Source organism: Patagioenas fasciata, chromosome 7 (genome assembly GCF_037038585.1).
Source record: "Patagioenas fasciata isolate bPatFas1 chromosome 7, bPatFas1.hap1, whole genome shotgun sequence".
In the NCBI taxonomy this organism is placed as follows: Eukaryota; Metazoa; Chordata; class Aves; order Columbiformes; family Columbidae; genus Patagioenas; species Patagioenas fasciata.
This window is the reverse complement of record NC_092526.1, coordinates 2934472-2954900: the sequence shown is the minus strand read 5'-3', so window position 1 is coordinate 2954900 and position 20429 is coordinate 2934472. Positions and strand designations below refer to the sequence as shown.

Below are 20429 nucleotides of genomic sequence, written 5' to 3'. Positions count from 1 at the left end.
CCTGTTATTGGTTGTCACCGAGCCTGGCTCCATCCTCCTGACACTAACCGAAGCTACTTTTTCCCGCCGGTTGTTTTTATTGCTAAAACGTGTTGGTCTCAGCACAGCCGGTGACGGAGCGCGGGGCTGCGGGCTCCGTCCCTCGATCACCACACGGGCCTCCCGCCCCCGCCGCGGGGGGACCCTCGGGCTCTGTCACCGGCCCCGAGCCGGCCGGTAGCGGCGGGGGACGGCGCTCGCAGCCGCTACCCGCCCCGGCGCCACTTTCTCCGCTCGCTCCCGGTGACTCCGCCCGCGTTGGGGAGACAGCGGCTCCCCCCTCAGCCCCGTCCCGCCTCAGCCGCCGCGGCCCCGCCGCCCCTCGGCCGCCCGCCCTCGGCTGCGCGCGCAGCGCGGCTGCCCCTCTCTCTCCTCCCTCCTCCCGCCGGCCGCCCCCCCCGCCCGAGCTCTCGCGGTGGCTGCCGGGATCGCTGGCCGCTTTGGTTAATGTCCGCCATGTTTGCCATGGCGCAGGGAGCGGATCGAGCGAGCCCGGCGCGGATCTAGGGCTGCGGGGCGTGCGCTGTGAGCTACGGGCGGCCCCGCGGAGAGCTGTTCCGGGGCGGCGGGACCCTCCATGGTGGTGCGGGCCGGGTGCGGGAGCGGCTGGAAGGCGGCGGCGAGGCCGCACTGAAGGCCCCCCCGCCCGCCCGGCCCCGGGGTGTTATTGTGAGGGGGAGACAATGAGCAAACTCTCCTTCCGAGCCCGGGCGCTAGACGCCGCCAAACCGCTGCCCATCTACCGCGGCAAGGACATGCCCGACCTCAACGACTGCGTCTCCATCAACCGGGCTGTGCCGCAGATGCCCACGGGGATGGAGAAAGAGGAGGAATCGGTAAGGGAGCCGCGCAGGGGGGGCACCATTGTTTATCAGACACCCCCTCCCCTCACGGGAAATAGGCCATCGGCATTCACCAAGCGCACTACGCACGCTCCCCACCGCGGCGCTGCACGGTTCCGACGGGGCCCTGCGCAAAGAGCGCAGCGTAAACTGCTGTCCGGCGCCGTAAGCGGGCCCTGCTCCGCCATCTTCTTTGCGTCCCGACTCGCGAGTGTTTTGATTAGTGGCGGTGGAGGGAGGGAGCGGAGGGGGGGAGGCCTTTACGCCAGCGTAAGGAGGAGGAAAGCGCAAGACGCGTCTCTGAATGAGCGGGCGGGCGCAGTTGGCGCAGAGTGTGTTTGCCGCCGCTTCGCTCTGCGTGGGGCGGGCGGGAACCGGCGGGGCCCGGAGCGCCCGAACGACAGCGAACGGGACGCGCCGAATGTCGCTGTCACAGCCACAAGGCTGCAGCCAGCAGCGGCGTTTTGCCCGGTCTCTCTCTTCGCTGCAAGCTTTTGAACTGCGCTTTGTGCTTAACTCCAGCTTGTCCCCGTGTTTGCGAGTGGCTTTGCCTCGTAGAATCATGGAGTGTCACGAGTGGGAAAGGACCCGAAGGGATTCATCCGTAGAGCTCGTTCCTGCTCTGCGGGAGATTCTCGGCACTTGTAACGAGTCTGTGTCCTGCCCGTGCTTCTCCAAAATAGATGTTTTGCGCTGCGTGGTGCACATCAAATGTCAGATGTATCGGCTGGTCGAGTTGCATTAAGCATTAGGCTTCTAAGCGTTAATAATACGGTTTCTAAATAAACCAGCGGTTGTTAAAAATAGATATGTGATGCTTGTCCTTCTTGTAGCGTTATAGGGAGGGGGAGAGCTTTTGTCGGCTTAAGATAAGTTTCTGAGGTTTTTGACAAGCAGCACGTTGAAGATGCTTGCACAGAGTTTGATGTCGTTTAAATGTGCAGGTTTGTCTTACTGACCTTTAGACATCGACTCTTATGCTCCTTAGGGTTGTGTGCGGCTCAGACACAGGCTGTGCGCGGCTCAGACAGGGGCTGTCGCCTGATGTGTCTGTACTTGTGTGCGGAGCCCATAGTGAATGCATCCTCAAGAATTTCTTCAATGAATCTGTGTCTCCGCCTCAGCCAAACCTCGATGCTGGGGATTGGCTTTTCCGAGGGTTCAGCTGTCAGAGGAGGCTGTGTGCTGTTCTGATAGGTTTTTCTCGCTTGATTGTTGATATTAAAAGGAGTCTGCTGTCTTCCCCCTCTGGTTGTTTTTATTATTATTATTATTATTATTATTATTATTATTATTATTATTATTGTTATTGTTATTGTTATTTTTATTATTATCCCTCCCCCCTTTTTTTTTGCAATGTGTAATACCCTGTGATCAAAACTTCCAGTGCTACCCAAAGACTAAATTTCTACTAGAATCAGGGAGCATATTTAACAGGAACAGCAGTGTGGTACTAACGAAGCGATCTTGGAGAGTAATTTGTTTTTTCTCAGTCTTTGAAGACTACTGTGCTGTGTTTGCATTTAATGTTTATAAAATATGTCTTGACTTTCAAAATTGTGTTATTTTGATAAATCATGTTTTAAATAAACTAATAAACTTGTTGGAAATGGAGAATTGCTTTAAGGGTTCAAGCAAGCGACTTACGGACTGCTTAACTAATTGTGGAGATCAGATTTATACTTCAATAAAACTGCTTTAGTGTTGTACTAGAATGTTGCTTTTCTGTAAGAATGAGGCTTATTTTCTCTGTACTGAAATGTGGCTATATTTGATATATTATGTAATAGTCTCAAAATGAAATGGTCATTGAAGCAATCCGTAAGCATAGTGCTAGATACCTCAATCAGACAAGATTATAAACTGAACTGTTGGTAGATTGTTCAGATTATTGCCGTATAGTGACAGTTTCATTCATGGAGTAGCTGTCTTCTCAATGTTGCACAAATAATTCTTTAATGTAAATTTTTGTGGTAGTGGTATGCAACACCGTTCTAGGAAAGGCGGTTGTAGATGACAGTAGTTAAATATTTGAGAAATATTTAAACAGCTCTTATTCATAGCAAATATTGTTACGATCAATTTGATGTATTCTGAAAGGGACTTTTTGCAGGGGGAAAGTGAGATCTACATTTTCATTTCTGACATCTCGATTACTTGAGAGTCTCAAGGGATTTTTTTTTTAGCCAGACTTTGGCCAGGGGTGCATTTTGTGAGAGACGTTTGAAGCATCAGGGTAGCTGACGATTCTCGTTTGCTGTACAGAGACACAAAGCCCGTTTCTGTGCCCGGGTACCCGCCTCCCTCGCTGCGCTGCCCTGGGTGAAGCCTCTTGTAGCACAGCCCGTCCTGGGCTCACGGAGCATCTTCCAGGGCTCACGGAGCATCTTCCAGGGCTGACTTTCCCTGGAAATAACTAGGCATTTACAGATTTGCAAGATTGAAAACGATTAAGATTGACATGTCTTCTGACCTGTTCTTTACGATGTGGTTTCGCTAGTACAGGCATGCGATTTGTTTTGTTCATGGTTGATATTTTGTATATACAAAAGTGCAGCTTTTGGTCCTTTTGTTTCTAATGTTTGGTTTGTGGGTTTGTGGTGTGTTTGTTTGTTTTTTTTTTTTTGGTGTGTGTTTTGTTTTGTTTTTGTTTTCCCCCACTAGTACTGTTGTTTGGAACAGAGAAGCATCTTTATTTGACTTTTTATTTGATCTTGATGAATATTCTGGAACTAATCCTCTAAGTATCTTAGAGATAGATATCCACTTATGGCATTTTCCAAATCAACAACTCATTTCCCTCACCTGGAGATTCCAGCTGTGAAGGAATTAGGCTTCTGGTCTGTAGCATGTTTATGTTAGAAGGTGCTTTTAATTTACTCTAAATTAAGCCTGAGGAAGAAAACTGTGTGGGTTTGTTTGTTTGTTTTTTAACTCATGTAAGAGAGAAATTACTATGAAGCAAAAGCTTAATGTCCTTTTGAGAGCTTCAAAAACTGAGCAGGGACACTTTGTATATATTCTTTTTTCTGATGAGTGAGAGTTTATTTTCTAATGCTAATGAATTGTTTTGGCTAGAAGGGGAAGAGTTACAGAAGAGATAAGCCCTGGTTTTGTTTCTTGTCACCTAACTATGTGGTTTTAATTAGAATATGTGTTACTAGGCATTGCCGAGTTGCACTTTGTAGGGAAAAAACTCCTGCTCAATAATGAGGCAGATGCAGGCTAAAGGCTTTCAGAAGTAAATTTACTTGTATTGTTAGGAAGCTAAAAGCGTGGTGGTAATTGATGATACCTAGATTGCCAGGTCAAAGCTGTCTGAGCGTTCATGTCCAAATTCCTGTTTGAATATACATTCATTTACAGCTCAGCTTGACAGCACATGACAAGGCTGAGGTTGTAGAGGAAAAAGTGCACGAATAGCGAGTTAAGGACGTGGTTTAATGTGATTAGAATGCTGACAGAGGATGAATGAGAAGTGACTTCCATTCTCAGTCCTTGAGTGATCACCTCAGGATTCTCTTTCACCGATCATTAAATATTATGTTCAATTTTGAGTATTTTGACAGGCCAGAAGTAGTTGAAGTGAAGAAACTTTTTCTTGCTTTCCTTTGTGTTCATACTCTGTCCATCCCTCAGTTCATCGGTCTGTGTTGTAACCCTAGGAACTCCAGGTGCTCAGCGTCTGGCTTTCCAGGCATCCTGGAGCTCCTGATGCTTCTGAAGCAGCATATTCATTCTCCTTTTAAAGCAGGAACCATCGACTTTGCGCAAGTCATAGATTTTTTTGTTTGGATTTTTTTTCTGATATGGTGTAACACGCTGAATATATTTGCTGATACAGTGAACTAGAATACTTAAATCAGGAGGACTTTGAAATATGTCCGTGCACACAGGGATATAATTAATGTTATGGCAATGCTTACTTCTCTTTTTAAAGTTTGTTATGAACCAGTCCTACTTTCACGTTTTCTTGCACATATTCTTGTGCCCAGGCTTTTTTTTGTGTGTGTGTTTTCTGTGCATCAGATTGAATAATAATCACTTAATCTTCTCTTGGAGGGGCTTCATCCTTCATGTGTAAGCATAAACACATTGACATTGGCTGGGGACTTCAGCGATGCTCTGCTTTTGCCCCTGTCATCAAAATGATACATATTTTACAGATTATATGCTTTATTTTTATACATTGCCTTAACTGATAGTGCCATTTTTGTATAAGGAGATTAATGGAGTTTTTCACATATTACAGATAGTTGTCAACACAGAGGGAGTTAGTCTTGTTTGATACATATTCTACGTCCTGGAATTGTGTTGAGTGCTACCAGCTTGTTCTCTACAATGAAATCAGGGTTTGGAGTTCAGTGTCAAGTGTCCCCCCTCCACTCCAGGCACACCGTGACATCTTTTTTTGGGAAGCATAAGTCTTTTAAGGTTGATTTTGTATGTGAAAATGTTACAGATAGTTGTTTTCATAGCATGAATGGATTTTTTTTTCTTTTAGTCCCAATTTAGCAATAATAATTCATACTGAATGATACTGTTAAACAGTAGGTGCCTTAAAACAACAACTAGCTTAAATTTCATGATGATGATGGTATTTTCTTTTAGAGAGAGATGAAGTTCTGATGTTTGTTGTGCTGTCAACACCCATGACTTTTGGGAAGGTGCTATAAAAATGCAGGGAAATGTTCCAGACTTGCACAGAAAGGGTCCACTGAAGGGTGAGGCTGGCCACTCCAGAGCGCCAGTTACCAATGTGTGAGGACTTCGTTAAGCTCTTGATCAGAAATACCTGGTTCTGTCTGGTGCACTCAGGTTTAGATTTAAAATCATATATGTGCATAAATGACTTCGCATGTGGTCAGAATCTGTTCTGACTTGAGATTTTTATGTTGGATGTGAGTTCATAACCTGTGGTTGAACCCTCAAAGTTTCTTATAAATGAGGGGCTTTGTAGGACAGAGGAGAAGCCAGGACACCAGTGTGTAAAATAAAAGGTCAACAGAGGATAACTTTACTTTAAACTGTGCAAATAATCTGTACAACAAAAATCCCCCAAAAAGGCCTTATGAAAGTTTAAGTAAGAAACTGAAAAGATTTTACTTCTGTGTAAAGCTAAGTGAAATCAAGGCAGCAGACTTTCCTTAGGAAAGAAATGGGGTTTGTTTGATTAGAATCAGCTGGCTTATGTGTTGGGGAAATGTAATTCCCAGTGGAAATTTATTCCTCAGTTTGAGTTCATCTTTGTTTATTTACGTATTTTGGGTATGTTTGGAGACTGCTGCGATTACTGAAGTGTGTCTGGTAGTAGGTGTTATAATGCTGTGTTGTAATCTTTATTCATGGAATTTTGAACTTCAGTTCTATTTATGAAACCTCTTCCCCTGCCTTCAGCTCCTGCATTTTTCTCCTTCCCTTAGCAGTGATGTTCCTCACGAGTGCGTATTTCCCCTCCATTATTTCTGTTTTCAGCTGTGATCCTCTGTCCTTCCTGTGCTTTCACCTGCAAAGTATTTTTGTGGCTGTCAGAAACTTCCTTTCTGCCCAGTGCTGGTGCTTTTACTGTCCCATTTGGTAATGGTGTATCAGACTGAACACCAGAAAGGTTGGATTGTGCTGGCTTGAGTGGGGATGAAAATAAGGCATGATGAATGTGGACCCCCATCTAAATGTCAGAGTAGCTGAGCATAGTGAACTGTTAAACTGAGTAGCTTTTGTTTTAATTAGTTCTGGCTGCATTGATGTGGTTGAAGTTAAACAATGCAAAGATTGGCTCTTAAGTCTCAGATTCAGCCATTTCTTAGGGCTCATCACACCTACCAGCTAACCCGAAACAACTGCTTGTGAGGATAGGCTTAACCTGTGACAAATATCAAGTAGTTTATCTTGGAGCGTGTTTTCAAGATAGTGGCTGATGCGGAGTAACCGTGGTCTGCAGCGAGTAGGGTTGGAGTACTGAAGGGCACTGGAGGGGTGGGTGGGAGGAGAAAACCCACCATGGGGAAGCTGAGCATCCTGTTCTTCTAGAAGTGGCACGAGCATGTGGGTTAGAAGAGTGGGGAATGCAGACCTGTGAGCCTGCCCTGCCTTTGGTGTCATCCCGAGGTTAGATGGGTTCAGCCATATCTTAAAACCACACTCAATTTAGATAAAGGTGCATTTTTGCTGCAGGCTAGAGTTGCATGCATGGGGTCAGTTAACACCAGGCCATTAAATCTGTGCTAACTTGTTTGGGTCCATGGCAGAGAACAATGATATCTGCAGGGATGCTAATTGAGAATCACAGTTACTTGGGAGTCACGCCTGGGTTAGGCAGGTGCTTTCCCTAATGGGTAGGTTCCTCAGCTGAGCTGTAACTCCGTGGAGAAAGATGAAGAGAACATTTTGCAATCTGCCTCTCTGTTCTCTGTCGCTCAGCTCTGGAACATCACAGATGGAGGTAGCGGGTTTTCCTTTTCCTTTGGTTTAGGAAAACCTCGGAAAGAAATGCCTTGGACAGCTTCAGTTGTGCTGTGAATTCTGTGGTGCCAGATTTCATATTGCTCCTGCTTGGTGAAATGGAGCGGTAGTCAGCTTTGGACAATTTGGGATCAGTTGATATGTCCTGTGTGAATAATCTAGATCAACAGACCTTAGATCTGCCTATATTAATCTTAGTTTTAATTATTTCTCGTAAGAAAGATAATTTTGTTTGGTGCTAGGCATTCAGAAGGTTATTTGTCATTTATTTTGCCAACAAAGCTGTGCCTTGTTTATACTTACTTGGACAGTTATGCCTTAGCATTTATCGTTCAAACTGTTCAGCTTCTAAAGAGATAAATAACACATTTAAACGGACATAAACAAAATAACAGTTAAATCTTAGGTGTTGCAAAAGCCATTGGTGGTGAAGGTTAACTGTAAAACTGAAATTTATGTAATTAGTGAAGACCTGAACCACATCTGAATTACTCTGTATGAAAAAGAGTAAGAAGTAGAGAAAATGAAACTAAAAGTAATATCATTGTAGACTGTCATAATTTCATGTTTAGTGTTGACTGTTTCCGAGTTAAAAAAAAAGTAGTAGTATTTTGGAATATACTATTTTAAAGTTTTTATTTTAATCTGTTTTGCACATTCCTACTTGTTAATACGTGATAATCACCATATACAGTGACTGAAAGTGCTGGATTAAAATACTGTCAGTGTCCATAACAGAAGTCCTTTAAATATAAGGGAGCAGAAGTCTGCAGGAAATAAAAAAACTCAAGTTCTTTTTTTTCCTGACTTATTTTGGTGCTATTCTAATTGTGATTAATACATTTACACCAATGAAATGCCTAAATCCTTTTAGGTAAAAGCTGAGATTACCACACCTGATTCTCAAACAAAAACAACAAACCTCCCTCTTTTTCTAAGTCATCCTACCTTTAGGACCGATTTCTGGTATATCTTTTTTTAGTATAATAATATGGATTTCTGTTTCATTTGTCAGGTCTTCAGCACTCCAGGGTTCATCGTTTTGGTGAGGACATTCGTTTTAAAAAGGCTACGCAATACAAATTCCCTGGTATTGCTATGTGTGCCGCAGTTAAGTAAAAATCCATAATAACAACTTTGGATCTCTCTCCTGGGAAGAAAATGTTACACAGAAGTCAGCAGGTTCAATGAGTAGTGCAGTGAGAGAGCGAGAGGGACTGTGAGCAACTGGTTCTAAAAGTTACACCTCAGACTTTCCAGAAATCGCATTGCTGATGAGGGTGACATTAAGGGGCTCATTTGGTACCCAGACTCTTGGTGACTTCAGTGCTAAGCCACTAAGTTCTTCTGTGACCACAGAAACTTATTTTTAGTGCACATCTTCCATTTAAGCCGCTGTGTGTGTTCACGCCTCTTGGTCTTTGTAACCAACCAGCCTTTAGCACCAGCAAAAGAAGACCACACTTCCCCTGGGTGGCAGGGGTGAGAACTGGTGGTGTGAAAGACCAGACCTTTAATATTAAGGTAGCACAGTTTCTTTGCTAACAAGTGTCATAGGGCAAGTAACCTCTGATGTCTCTGCCCCATGGGGCTCTTGAATGGCTTTGGGTGAGGTTTGTACTGTGCTGGAGCCGTTGGGGAGTGCGCATCTCTACCATCTCATACCACTGCGCTGCCTTTCCCAGCTCTTTGTGGCCTCCCTGCGGAGAGACGGGTCCCGTGGGGAACTGCTACCAGCTTCTCTGGGGGGATTTCCAGTGCCTTCCCTCCTGGTGACTCTTCTCCCCTCTTCTGGAAGGAGTTTTGTGACTTGTGGTCATATGGAGGTTTTGATGCCTGGAGCCGGGAATTAAACTGAGTTCAGATTCTGTGTGTACTACTGTATTTAATAAAGAGGAAAACTAGTCATTGTGGAATCTCAGCCTTTTAAAATACATTGTGTAGTTAATTACATGAAAAACAAGAGGGAGTATTTACATATGTAGGTGTATACCTTTCCATCCCTGTTTGTCTGACTTGGGAAAATCCAGTTATGCTAATTGAAGCAAACTGTTAAGAAAATAAAAAGCTATTCCTGAGATGCAGTTTGTCTGCAGTCTTTTCCATCTGAGGTTGCAGTTGTTATATGGTCAGTGATACAAACGTATCCCAAGGAGCTAGATGAACAGCTTTCTGTGTCTTTTGAGTAGCTGTTACAGGACTTGTGACAGTTTTGACCTACGGTTATGGAAAGGAGGGGAAAAATGGTCCTGCTTTCCAGGAAACACACAGTTCTCATCAATTCAGCCTTTCCAAAAGGAATTTTTAATGATTCCATTTAATTGTTATACTATAACAATAATTCTGTTTTCAGTAACTCATTTATACTCAAGTTTTGGCAGACTGGAAACTTGTATCATTAAATGCAGCTTTAAAATATAGAATATAGTGATTAGGATTTTTTTGACTTTTCATAAACAGTGACAGTTTTGTGACAATATGTTCATAAATAGTGAACAGTCATTATTTCTAGGAATGATTGTCCGTGCTCTAATACATGACTGCTGTCCTGCTCGCTAGGGTAATATTTGGGAAGTCTCACAGTTGTTTCATGTCCATTATTACACAGGATGATTGGAGTTGCGTTGCTTGCTTTTTCTGCATTAAACTTGTTCAGAAAAGTTTGTCTTTTTTTTGCCAGGTTAACTAAAGAAACAGAGAAATGATTGTGGTAATCCCATGTCATCTCCCTTCCCTCGTACTTCTGTCAGCGTCTCATGGGCCAATTTCTGCTGTAGTTGCTTTGTGGTGCTTTAAATTGGCTTTAGTCAGACTGACAGAGAGGAAATGAAGAATTTTTTTTGGTATTTTATTTGGTCCATATTGGATTTTTTTCATTTATATGCGCAGCTCCTATGCAGACCTGTCTATATAGACACAAAGTGTCATCCAAGGCTGTGGGCTCAGGTGTTTGGTGGCCCTTGTGTTGTATTGTTGCAGCCTACATCAGCATTCTGGAGAGACCGCTCAGCTGGTCTGACTGTAATCGAGATTATTTATATGTAAAGTATTCACAGAATTACTGTCTTGGGTTATTAGATAGCATGAGCATTGCTTTCTGAAATCAGTTTTTAAGAACTGGAAAAGGGAAGAAAGTTACAGAAAAGTTGGTGGTTTTAATTTTTTTTCTGTTGACATATTAGTTCACTCACTTCTGAACTAATGGAGTGACTTCAGAGTAGCAAAATAATAAAAATCTTACCCATTCCAGGGACTTATGTGAATTTTTAGGGCAGAGTAGTACAATTTGTTTCACTTTGCTGCTGCCTCCGTTGAGTTGTCTGTAAGAGCAACCTACCATTAGTATTTTGTTTTGGCCTGTAGTCATAATCCAGCAGTACAAAAGCCTGTACAGAAGTACAGAAGTGTGTGGCAAGTGGTTCTTGTGATTATTTAAAAAAAAACGGTGGGGATATCGAATTGGAAAAACATGATACGGCCAAAAGTGAAAGTGAGAAGTGGTTCCGTGAGCCCTTTCCGCCGGTGAGGAGGTAGCACGGGACCTTCTGCTTCTTGTGGGCTTTCTTGGGCTTCTTTCCATGGAGAGGCAGAAACCCATAGGGAAACTGAGAGGAGTTTCAGGCTGTAAAGCAGCTTTGCTTTGGCTGCGTCTGTTTGGACTCAATATGTGAATTTTTGTTGTTTGCCCAGCTCTCTCTGTTACTTCGCAACTAACAGAACCTTTAAGAGGATACTGTGTAGAAAGAGGAAACAGATCTGATTACGGAGCAGATTAATTCTCTGCTGGATCGATAGAAAATAATATGTGATCAGCTTTGTTAGCTCACTAAAATATTTGCTTTTCAAAATAAATTGGAGAAGAATGAATCCTTCTTGGCAGAAAATATCCTACTCTTTGTGCACTGAGGAGGATAACTATCCATTGGCCATGAGTTTTTGTGACAGTGAAGGATTGAAAGGGTTAACCACAGAAGAAAACAAGAGATGGTGCTTGAGTTTAGGCTTTTGTCTTGGAAATCTTTATAAAAAACCGAAAGTCTTTACAAAGGGGAGGGTTGTGCAAAGAGGATGCAGATAATAGGGCTGTGGTTTTAGAAGGTGGGAGGCTTTGGATCAAAGGAGCTTTAGAGCTTCATGCACTTTTTTTCTCCAAGTGTTGTCAACATGTGTTATGAGCTGTGGTTGAGACTTTGTAAGATGACCCTGCACATTGCATATTAAAATTCTATACTTTTTCCTTCTGAATCTCCTTATGAAATATAACAAGTCAATTAATTTCTATTTCCTAACTAGAATAAAATGTTAGGCAAATAGGTTCTCTAGGCTTTAGTAAGTTTTCCTTGTGTTCTTCACTTTAGTTTAGTTCTTGATTGCAGGTAGGGTGGAAGGTTGGCCTAGAAATAGCTACTTTTGAGTAGGTAAAGCTGTTTAAATTCACTTTTCCATCTTAGTTACAGCGGAGTGCTGTAGAGTTAATGCCATCTGTCTCATTAAGAGTTGATTTTAACTCTGCTGTGGTATGTTTTGTTTCCCTTAAGTCTTGGTAACGTCAGTCAAGCCGTGTCTTTCATTACAGTCTGCGGCACTGCAAATATGTAAATGGTGTGGTCTGAAGCTCTGCAGCGAAAGGGCTGGCAAAGAGGAAATTCTTTTCTTACAGTGAACTGTAACATGTTTCATTAGTTACTATCTCACAGGGTAAACAGAAATATTAGTGAGTGAATAGAAGTGCTGAAGTAACCTTTTAAAGAGTTGTAGCATTGCTTGCATGATGTCATTTGTAGGAACAAAGAAGGGAACGGATAATTTTAGCCCTAAAGCTTTGTCTTCCAGGGTATCTATCCAACACAGAATTCCTCATTACAATTTCATAATTAAAGCAGTGATCAGCTTTTCACTTTGAGGGTGGTATTCAACCATAGGCATCTCCGAACATGCTCATCCAAAAAACGAACACATTTATTTAAAGTACGATAAACTATTTCAGAGAAGGCACTAGGAGGGATGGCAACAGGGAACTTAAAGGGTAAGAATCCAAGTGCTCTGTTTTGCAGCAGCAGGATAAAAGGAAATTCGTTGGTAAATATAGTTCTAATGAGTAAAACCAATTTTTTGTATTGATTGCTGTTTCCCTTAAAGCTTAACAAAAACACTCTTTAGCAGAATGTTACCTGTTGGCTTATTACCATTGAACTGTCTTTCGCGGTGAAGAAACTCCCAGATAGAACATTTATGAAGAACATGAACCTGTGGTATTCCAGGGATGTAAGGACATAGCAGTGACAGTACTTTGCTCTGATTCTGACTTTGAGCCTGGTTCTGAACCTGTGCAACCAAAGCTATGTATTTTTAGGTACCAGTCTTGCAGGACTTTTTTTTCCCATCCTTTCTGGGGAAAAATTAAAGCAAGGATTGCAGTGTCTCAGTGTGGGTTCAGAGGTGTGATTTCAAGTCTGGCTCTGGACTGAAGCTGCCGCTTGCTCTCTGTCAAGCCTGTTGTGAAAGGCTGTCAAGTCCTTTGGGTTGGGGCTGCGCAGGTGGTGGTGTGAGACTGCTGGGTGCTCCTCTGTGCCGCTCGGCAGGACGGGCAGCGCTGAGGAAAATACACGGATTAAATAGAGACAGTGACTTGAGCGATTTGCTGTGAACTGCTGGCAGTATGGTTACTGTGCAGTGAAGGTCCCTGCACGGCTCAAGTGCATCTAGAGAGGTGCATCTTTCACTTGGAGAGTGATTTTGTTTTAATGCAGAGATAGGCTAAAGCAGCAGAATTATGTATAATAAACATTTAGATACTTGCAATTCTGTTCTACTGTTAGTTGAAGCAATAGGACTGTCTAAGCTGTATTTGTTTGGAAGTTTTCAGTCATACTAGTGAGAAAGGTTTGGATGTGCTTTCTAAGGAATTAGTGGGTAATAACTCTTTGACAGGTACTCCTTTTTATTCCCATGGCAGCGTGTTCTGTTTGCTGCCCTCAGTGTTTCCTCTAGTGTTCAGTTATTTTATATGAGATCTTTTTATCTCCCCTGTTTCAGAATGAAGTACAAGTTAAAATACAGTGTATGTCTTTCAAAACCATACAAAAAGGTGAAAAATAGACAAAAAGGTGTATTGGTATACCAGTTACTACATCTAGCTCTATAAAACCTTTTATAGGTTTAATAAAGCCATTTGATTAGACCAACTTTCTCCTCAGAGTTTGTTTAAACAGAACTGTTTCAGGAGTTAGAATTTTTATTTAACTTCATTTTCAGCAGAAATATTTTCCCCTCATTTTAACAGTTACATGACTTCTCTGTCTCTTGAAGCTCTGCTGTGTGAGTGACAGTAATACTGTTAAGACTTGTCTGTTTGAAAGCTTTGTTATGCTTGAAGGCTTTTTATAGTAAAGTGAGTACTAACTCTTATTGTCAGATTTTCCTTGGGAACTGTGTGTACGCTCACTAGCAGTGTCACAAAAGCTGAGGATCTGAATTACACATCTGTACTGTTTAATGGGCTATGAAGCTAAAAGGTGTTTTGAATTTTGGTTGGTGTGTGTCCTCCTTCACTGCTTCTGCAAGTTAAACATTGTTTACCCATTCATTACTGAGGCCACTGTGGACCAGTGTGGATTCTCTACAAGTTACTTAATCCTTTTCTGGAAGAATGTCTGGCTTTGTTTCATTTTGGAGATGTGGTAGGAATGTGTAAGCTGGTCAGCTTTGGTAGGTTGGCCATGTACAGAGCCCATCCTCAGCAGATTTGTTGATGATCTTACAGGAGGAGTGGTTGGCTTGCCAACAGTGGAGCGTCTGTCTTTGTGGATGCTGAGAAACTTGAGGACTGGCCCAGCTGAAACATTGCAAAGCTGAATTTTAAGTGCACAACTTCTGTACCTGGCACAGAATGATGATGCTGTGCATCAGTATGTGCAAGGGACGGTGCTCCTCCTGAGTCGGTGCTGAGCCTGCTCTTGGGATGCTCATTCCTGTTACTCTGCTTTCTCCAAGATGTTGAGAAGCTGGAAGATAATGTCAGTGGGTTGTCAGAGTGGCTAAAAGCTTAGACCCTAGCTACTCTGAGCAGAGGGAGCTGCTCTTGTTACCTCTGGCAGAAGAGGGTTTGTACCTCACTGAAACAGGTTACTTAGAGGGGCTGTGGAAACTGAGAGTTTTCAGGACTTGTTCAAGTTGTGACTGATAGTGTTGGAGATCATAGTCTTCAAGTGGGAGCTGGACAGATAACCTCCATGAGTCCTTCCGAACAGCATTTCTGTGATACTCTGTGTACTGTGGTGGTAATTGTTAGGAGACAGCTCTAGGGACAGCCCTTGAAAGCAATACAGTAATGAAACACATTTTATTTTAGTTGAATTACCTACTCAGTGCTGTGAAGCTCTCCAAGACACATTTTAACGGTGGAGTGACAGATTTACTCAGTGTGTAGTAACTCAAGCAGATCACACCAGATATTTGATTGCATGCTTGTCTTAATTCCAATAGTGTTCACTTGGGAGCCTGATAGTTTGATTTAATGTTGCTTCATCTGCTACAGGAGATTCCCCAAGCTGCTCTTCCAGTCACTGATTTGTTATATTCTAATTTTGCAGAAATTGCATTATTTGCTTTTCTGCAGATCTTAGAGGATGTAGTTTGTTAAATATCATTTACATATTTTTAAAGATTTGCTTTAATTTAATCCCCTTTTTTAAAATAATGTTCTGTAGAGTTAAAGAGGAAGAAATCCTGTTCTTGAGAGATTTCACCAAGTGTGTAGCACAGAATCTCTGTGTGCAAGACTCCATGGCTGCTGGTTCTGGTTGTGGTGCTGTTGCCTGAGGCAGGACGGGCACTGGTGTTAATCGTGGGGAGGAATACCCCAGAAAACCAAAGGAGGAGATAGAGTAGCCAAGTCTTTTGGTTTTTCTTTCCTGTTCAGAACAAATACTTTTTCCAGCAGTCAGGAGTTTGGGAATGGCCAGAGGATATAACCTGAAGCCCCTGAAACGGGCAAAGTGAGGTTGCATAGGTCTGTGGCAGAGCTGAGCTTCCATTTCAGGTTCATATTCTGCCGTTTCATCCTCTCTCCCCTAAAATTTTGGAAGCTGAACGCAAGAACACTGTGGTGGAGGAGAACAGTGAAAGGAGATGGAAACTTTCAGGTTCTTGGTTCCGCTAGAGACTAGTAGCTAATCCACTGGGAGGCTGCGGTTTGCTTGCTCTGTGTTTGACTTGCAAGATGGGCAACTCATGTCTTAACTCTCCCAAGTGAATAGGCATAGTGATCTCAGATCTCGTCCTGGTGAAGACAACCACTATTTACTGGACACACAGAAGGCAGCATGTGCCAGCTTTGCCATTTGGAATCCTAGCACGAGACATTTCTGTCGTGGTTTAAATGAGCAGAGTGCACTGGAGGCTCTGAAGCAAACACATGCACTGCAGAGCTGCCAGCCTCTGGCCCAAGGAGAGAGGCAGCCAGAGGGGGAGCAGTTATTGTGATCCTTATTTTCCTTGAAATGATTCTGTAGAAATTGTGACTTGTGTCCTGTAAGTGTAAAATGAAGCGATACCTGTTCAGGGAGTCTGTGCTTTTCGAGTGTTGTTCTGTGGCGACTGCTCTCTCTGTTGCTCTTTAACTAGCTGAACTTCTGAAGAAAGCAAGCTGGAAAGAATTGCTGGGTAGACAGGAATGATGAAATGAGCTATTCTTTTGATTTGAATCTGTTGCTTACAATACTTTAAAGTACTCACTATGCATCTGTTAGCTGATCTTGCATAAATTATGACAGGTTTTGATGGGTTTGACTTATACCAGCCCTAATTTTCTACTAAGGCTATTTTGTTTAGTTTGGATATTTGACTTTTCCCAGTCTGGTAGAAGGGGTGTGCTAGTGTCTGAACAAAGGGCTCTTTTCATCTGTTTGTAATCCTGCCTTGCATTCACTGGAGCTCTAAGATCGCTATCGGTTAGGAACCACACTGTATACTAAATGATGGAGAAGATGTCTTCTCCTGTCTCTAAGCTGGAAGCAAGCATCCTGCTGTCCTCTAAAATACAGGAAAACCTCAACTCTTATCTGTGTCTCCTGTAGAACACCAAGACAACACTAGGAGAAAAGGATGACTGTCTTTATATGCACTTCTATGTACTGATATCTAAATAAATGAACTCTTACATTTTCCTCTTGCAGGAACATCATTTGCAACGGGCTATCTCAGCACAACAAGTTTTCAGAGAAAAGAAAGAGAGCATGGTTATCCCAGTCCCTGAAGCGGAGAGCAATGTCAACTATTACAATCGTTTGTATAAAGGAGAGTTTAAGCAACCAAAGCAGTTCATTCACATTCAACGTAAGTTAACAAATGTTGGTTTTGTTCCTCCCTGTGCCCCTTATTTAAATTGAGTATTCTTCAAACACTCTTGAGGATAAAGTTGCTACAATATTCAGGAAGTGGGAGGATTCAGAAATCCAAGGGGGATTTATATATGTAAATTCCAGTTTCTGTTCTCAAACTCTGGAAGAATTTAAGGTTGAAGGTAAATATGAGGTTTTTCCTGCTGTATTTGTTTATGGGCTCAGTGCTGATACTGTATGTCCATGTACGGTAGCTGGGAAGCCTTAGCCTGTCTGTTGATCAAGCTGTTCTTCATTCTTTTTTTTGTTCCTAATTCTGAGAAAGAATAACTGAACTAGTCAGGCTGCCTCCTAGCTGCTTATACTAATGCAGGGATTGGAAGGGGGGTTGTCTTGCATGAGTCTTGGATGCCCGTTAACTCAAAAGTTGTATATAAATAGAGATAATATAAAAAAAGAGTGTTTGTAGTGAGATCGGCCTTCATTCTACTGATGGTGACAGAGTTCTTGAAGGTTCAGTTTCATCTGTACTAACATAAGAGTTCAGGCTATTGACTATAGCATGGATGTGTTCTGGGCTATATGTAGCATTTAATTTTCTCTGTGCTTTGCTAACACTGTAGAGTTCCCTTTCTGTAGGGAACTCAGCTTATTTTATAGATAAAAGGAAATATTCTTTTGCACAAGCTTAGCTTCCTATGTCTTAACAGATCTAACTAATATAAAGTTGTAGTTAATGATAGTGGTCTCTGGATTAATTATAACACTTTTTTGGTTAATGTTCTGTTGACAAGTGACACACATTTATAGTTCAGTTGTTCCTTGGCACACAGATTGTTTGTCCTTTGCAGCATGTGGTTCTAAGGGGTTATTTTGTGACTTGGATTTCTCCCAGGAGATAGCAAAACCTTAGATTCAGTCATCATGGTGCCTTGTCAGTCCTTACGGTAAAGCACAAATTCAGTCCTGGGTTCTACACAGAAAACTTCTCTCATCACCCATTCATGTTTTTGCTTCGTGGTCCTCAGCTTTTAGTTTTGGGGTTTGTGCAGACAGCATTGATCTCGCTGAACTGCACCTTGCCAGACAAAGCACGTTCATAACCTGTTCCTTGTGCACTTTATTCAGCTGCCTCAACAAGAGGCTGTTGATTTGCCTGTCGATTTGAGCAGAGAAAGCATTTTGTGTGTGTGCGCCTTCTGCTTATAGATGTAACTGAAACCGAAGTTAGACAAAGATTCTTAAGCCAAAGATATATTGAAGATCCTTGCGTAATTTCTCACCAACATGGTGAAATCTCCTATTTTTTCCATGTATTTGCAAAATAAGAGGTTTTTGGAAATGGCATGCTCAGGATCCTCTGGTACAGTCGAGATCGTACTGTTAAGGTGAGAAATGAGCAAAAGGAAATGCAGTATTTCTCCTTAATAGAAGAAGCAAACCTGCAAGCAAGGCAGGTTGAGTTAACTGAAATGAAGCTGCTGGTTGAGGAATGTATTTTATTCTTTTCTTGGTTGGGCATTACCAGAAACACTGTAAATATTGTTAATCAACATGTCTAAAAGTGTTAAGTATATTATGCCAAAATGTTCTTTGTCTTGTTGAGACTCGCAGTGTTTCTGGACAGAGTTACAGAAGGTGTTTGAGCTGGAGCTAAACAGCAGATACTGCTCCAAGATAATTGTTCGCACATATTTGGGTTGGAGTAGGTGTGATACAAGACAGCTTTATGCTGCACAGACAGCTTGGAAATTCTGTTTTAGAGCTTCTAAAAGCACAAAAAAAAGCAATGCTTGCTTTGGCCAGGGAACTTACATAAACTGATAGTTGTCAAGAGGCCATGTATTGTAACCCATACTTATTGGTGGTGCTTTCCTAGCAAATGATGGTTTACTGTTTGTCTGGTAGCCAAAGATTTTAATATTTTTAACTTTATGAGTATAATTATTTTATTTAGACCAGTAGTTCCAAGCAGGCAAAAGTTTATTTCTTTGAGAGGCATGGAATTAATGAGTAAACAGAGTTCCAGGTATTGGTTGACCTAGGTAGCACCAACGCAGGTGACTTTGAATATAAACCAAAAGCCTTGAATTATTCTAATTATTTCAGTGTGCTTAATAATTTTCCAATAATGTTTTTAGTTTCAGTAACTTGGAGATGGATTGTAGGGTATTAGTACGCAGTGAAGAAAATAAGTTAGTCCACTTGTACCTGTGATAGAGTTACAGCTATGTGGATTTAAGAACATTAGTGTGCATAATAGAAACAATAAGAATGGAGCAAAAAATACATTGATAAAATCCATGTGTATTAACAATATGAGTATATAAAGGGTAATGACACCAAACGAATGCTTTAAGTTCTGTTTTGTTCACATGTGTGTTGCCCGCTTTGTACTCATTGTGTGTTCTGCACTTCTAGTGGGTGCTGGAGCAGGATCTGGAGATGGAAAATGGGTACTTGCGTGATCCCTCCCCTGCCGAGGTGTTTTGGCGCGGGTGGGGAGTGCTGGAAGCTCAAGCAGACCTGCCATTGAGCTGCTGGTTTGCTGCTTTGTTACTTTGTGGGTATCATTCCTGTTACATGGTCCTTCAGGTGAATCTACTGCCATCAAGATCAACACTGCCTACTTGTTTCTTACTGCTGGCACGTTTCTGGTGGCGGTTGTGTTAACAGGGGAGCTCGCTCAGGGAAGGAGTCTGGCAGTAAGCTTATCTTTCATTTTTTTGTCTAGGTGGACCTCCATATTTATCAGTTTTCTGTCTTAGATGCTTGGATGATTGCTGGTGTTGGCACATGCTGGGTGGTAGGAACGGGGCTCGCTGGGGAGCGGAGCTGGTGGAACCGCTTGTTTCAGTGGTACCTCGAGCCTGTGTCAGCTTAAGATGACTGTGGGACCACAGCCGTAATATAGTTAGCTAAATGAAATTAGCTGATTTAGTAAAGTTAAATCCAGTTTAATGTAACCTAACTTAAAAACAAATCACATTTCTTTAACTTGGTATAAGCTTGGTTCCTAGGGCAGCTCAGGTAATCCAGAGGAAATCCCTCTGACAGGTACTGCTGTCAGGAGTGGTTGAAGTGGCAGAGCGTGTAAACTAGGATGTTGGTTTTGCAACAGCAATTAGCCAGCCAACAAGTTCTTCATTTGTAAGAGGTGAAGTTTACGGGTAGGATCCCCGGGGCCCTGGCCATCAGTGCGGTGTAGAAACACGTGATGTGGAGAGACACACAAGTGTTGGAAAGCTGGATTCATCAGTCAGTCACAAGAACGTCCCAGGAATGTCCAGGATTGGTTGTCCTTAGAACACTGACTAGTAGCAGGTCGTCTGAAATACGGTGCTTTCTGTGCCTGAGCCTCCTTCTTCACTAATTTTGCAGGCGTGAATGAGCAGTTGCCTCTGTTGCTATGGCAGGGGCAGAAACAGAGCGTGGTGATGGATGGTTCCATCATGCAGCACGTAAACCACCTGTGTCTTGTGATGGGTTCTGAAGCCAACAAGCTGCTGTACTAGAGGCCAACTCCAGGATGAAAAATGGCTTTCTGTGGAATCAGTACAGTTCACTCAGTGCTTGGGAGAGGAACAAAACCAGTGATGAAGGATGTCACTGAAAGTATGAGTTAAAGAGCAGTGATAGACAAACTTCAGGGAAGGAAGACATGTCCGGGAGTGTCCCAGAGCTGTGGCGAGCCAGCCTGGGGTTGGTGAACTCCGAATGGTTGCATGTAGCAGTTAAAGGAAGA

General features: G+C 42.6%; 1 protein-coding gene across 1 annotated transcript in view; it reads left to right on the top strand.

Annotated features, from left to right (window-relative positions):
• The first annotated feature begins 466 nt into the window (after positions 1–466).
• The window catches only part of EPC2 (enhancer of polycomb homolog 2), a 46899-nt gene continuing 26936 nt past the window's right edge, over positions 467–20429 (top strand). Inside the window, exons 1-2 of the mRNA XM_065841352.2 lie at positions 467–875; positions 16520–16679. Coding sequence (XP_065697424.1) covers positions 723–875; positions 16520–16679 — 313 coding nt within the window. The 5' untranslated portion in view covers positions 467–722. The remainder of the gene's footprint in view (positions 876–16519; positions 16680–20429) is intronic.